At 41.6% G+C, this 2884-nt stretch overlaps 1 protein-coding gene across 1 annotated transcript in view; it reads right to left on the reverse strand.

The window, feature by feature from the left end:
- Nucleotides 1-870: 870 nt before the first annotated feature.
- The window catches only part of LOC109973336 (transmembrane protein 144), a 5950-nt gene continuing 3936 nt past the window's right edge, over nucleotides 871-2884 (reverse strand). Inside the window, exons 10-12 of the mRNA XM_020622847.1 lie at nucleotides 2146-2243; nucleotides 1411-1464; nucleotides 871-1199 (exon numbers count right to left, since the gene is read on the reverse strand). Coding sequence (XP_020478503.1) covers nucleotides 1122-1199; nucleotides 1411-1464; nucleotides 2146-2243 — 230 coding nt within the window. The 3' untranslated portion in view covers nucleotides 871-1121. The remainder of the gene's footprint in view (nucleotides 1200-1410; nucleotides 1465-2145; nucleotides 2244-2884) is intronic.

The following is a 2884-nucleotide window of genomic DNA, read 5'->3' on the forward strand; positions in this document are numbered from 1 at the left end:
ACCAAGGCTTAAACTCCGGTTTGTAAAGTGTTGTAATGAACATTTAACTATTTGACCAACTACTGTACAGGTCAGTTTTACTGTTGGCAAGACCTTGCATACCGACCAAGCAAGTGCATTATGTTGGTGTCAGCCACGCCTTTCCCTTTTATTTATAATGATTCCTCACATTTGACTAATTCTGTATCATATCAGTCCCGTGATAGGCTGGCGACCTGCCCAGGGTGGACCCCGCCTCTTGTCCAATGTCAGCTGGGATTGGCTCCAGCGACCCGATTCAGGAATTAACAGTATAGATAATAGATGCATCATATCACCTCAGTAAAACACCCTCTTGCACATCCTATATGGCTCAATAGCACCATATATTTATTCAGAAAGGACCGATGGAATTGAATCTCATCCAACTCAGTCACTGCATTAACACTGCCCCCCAAGCTAAACTCCATAGGGACACGACTGCCATGAGGCCGTGGCCTGACAGAAAAGCAGCTATGATGTTGGCAGAGACTTAATCACTCCACTGCCCATTTCACTATGAAGCTATACATACACACACACACACACACACACACACACACACACACACACACTTTGTGCAGGAGCAAAAGTACACACTTGTGTCCACATCTTGGATGATTCAGAAACAAAATGGGTGAAATAATAAGAAAAGTCACTAACACTAATTTGTCACCATCCCAAAAGCAAAACAGTGACAACTGTGGAAATATTTAAATATTTTAATAACTGACCTTTGCAATAATACGCAACTGTGTGAGCAATACGTTGAAGGTTTATGGGCATTTTATGTGCAACAACTGAACACAGCACAGGTGACCAAACATTTAACACATACAAATTCAATAGCCAGCTTCCCCTCCTCCAACCAAAGAGCATGATGGGAGTTTCCTGCTCACTACTGCCTTCAAACTTCAGCTCAGAGCTTCAACCCTGCTGATTCTAAATTGTATTTTCCAAAGCTAACAAAGAAAGCCTTACATTTAGCTGAATCTCATGCATTTGGGATTAAGTTGAGAGGATGCAATAAAACCACACATTTTCTGAGTGGAGGAAAATGAGAAATGTTTTTTTTCTTGACAAGAACTTCGGCTTTGTTCAAGCTATGAGATGACAATCAGCACGGAGCCGACCAGGATCACACAGGTGGCCAAGAAGAACATAAAGCAGCTAGCCAACCCCTGAGGGAAAACAGGTGTTTAACATTAGCACAAACAGTTTAAGATGCATTATAGTCTATGAAGGCTGAGAGCTTCTCAATTTCACTTAACTTTGTAGTTTTACGAATACTGTCAAGAGATCTACAGTTACATTCACTGTACACTTACTAGAAGAGTACATCATGTGTTAAAGCCAATATACAACTAGATTACTGATCTTGATTAGTGTTACCTTAACCTCTCTGAACACCAAGGATCCCCACAGTGCTGCAACCAGACCATAGCCCTATGGAGAAGAAACCAAACAAGCTGTTTGAGCACAGACAACTGACTCCAATCATTTACCATGAATCCGTTTTCACTTGACAGATTTTTAAAGGCCTTGCCAAGGAGAGTTTATCTACAAATATTACTTCACAGTGATGAGTTCTCATTTTACATTGACAATGTGTGAGTGGACTTAACTGCAACAGGGCTCACTATTTGTTCTGACATCTACAGGGAGTTCAGAGGAGGAGGAACATGGTAAAAAGTTTTTGTAAACCTTACAGTATGACAATAGGAGCAGTGGGATGACATTAGTCCTGCCCACCAGTGCCAAAATGACAATATTAGTTCATCCAACACCTAGTCTGGGGCAACATTGCTTAACTACTGGCTAAATTGCTATTTAAATCTGCCAAACTACCTGTAGATGGAAAGACCATTTACCATGCAGGTTTGTTTGCAGCTGGACACCCGAGTGTCTCTAAAGAGCTCAAGACTCTACAGGAATACAGGCACTAAATATTAATAAAACCTCTAAATAAAAAAGGCCCAAGCAAAATTATTCTGAAAATGACTAAAGTCTGAACTCTCTCTCCCTCTCAACACTGAGCAGTGCATGAAGCTTCAGTTTGAGTGTCCAAGTCCAAGAGGTTGTAAACTGATTTCCAAGCACACTCAGCTCTCAGGATGCGACACTTACTGCACTGACAACAGGAAAGGTAACAACTGCACCCAGGTAGTTATTGGCCAGGAGGCAGCAGTATGTGGCCAGTGCCCACATCAATCCAGACACTAGTCCTTGAGTGCAAAAAGAGAGGAGAGTAAAACTTGTGCTCAAGTCAAAAACAGTGCAAACACACACACCAAACAAGCAGGCAGACTTCACAGTACAGGTACCATAGGTTTTGGGCCAGAGTGGAAATATTTGTCCCTCAGCAGGTTTCCCTGAATCATATCCAACTACTCCCTGAGTGGATGTGTCTGCACATGCAGCTGCTGCTTTTTCTCCAACACAGTTTCTGTCTTGGTCAGAGGCAAACTGAAGCTACTGAGACACTCTGGTGGCTCCTAGTGCATGACATCAATCAACTGGTGGAAAACTGTGTCACAGTCAGCCCCCCCGAGCTTTTAGCTCCCCGTCTGAGCTGAACAGATCAGATGCCAATTCTGAGGCAGCAGCTTGTAGGTTAGCCACTGCTGAACATGTGATTGCTTCATTTAAAAGGAGATTCAATTCCATTCTATTTGTATAGCACCATTTCACAACAACAAGAGCAAAAAAATCAGGTACTTGACAAGGACAAAAACAATTTGGAGAAATGTAAGGAGCTGAAAGAATTTAGTCTCTTCCACATCTTTGTGCCACCAGTTTACAAAAAAAAAAAACAAAAAAAAAAACAACCTCCAAATATTTTAGAATTAAATGCTTAAAAAAAAAA

This window comes from Monopterus albus, unplaced genomic scaffold (genome assembly GCF_001952655.1).
Source record: "Monopterus albus unplaced genomic scaffold, M_albus_1.0 scaffold289.1, whole genome shotgun sequence".
Lineage (NCBI taxonomy): Eukaryota > Metazoa > Chordata > Actinopteri > Synbranchiformes > Synbranchidae > Monopterus > Monopterus albus.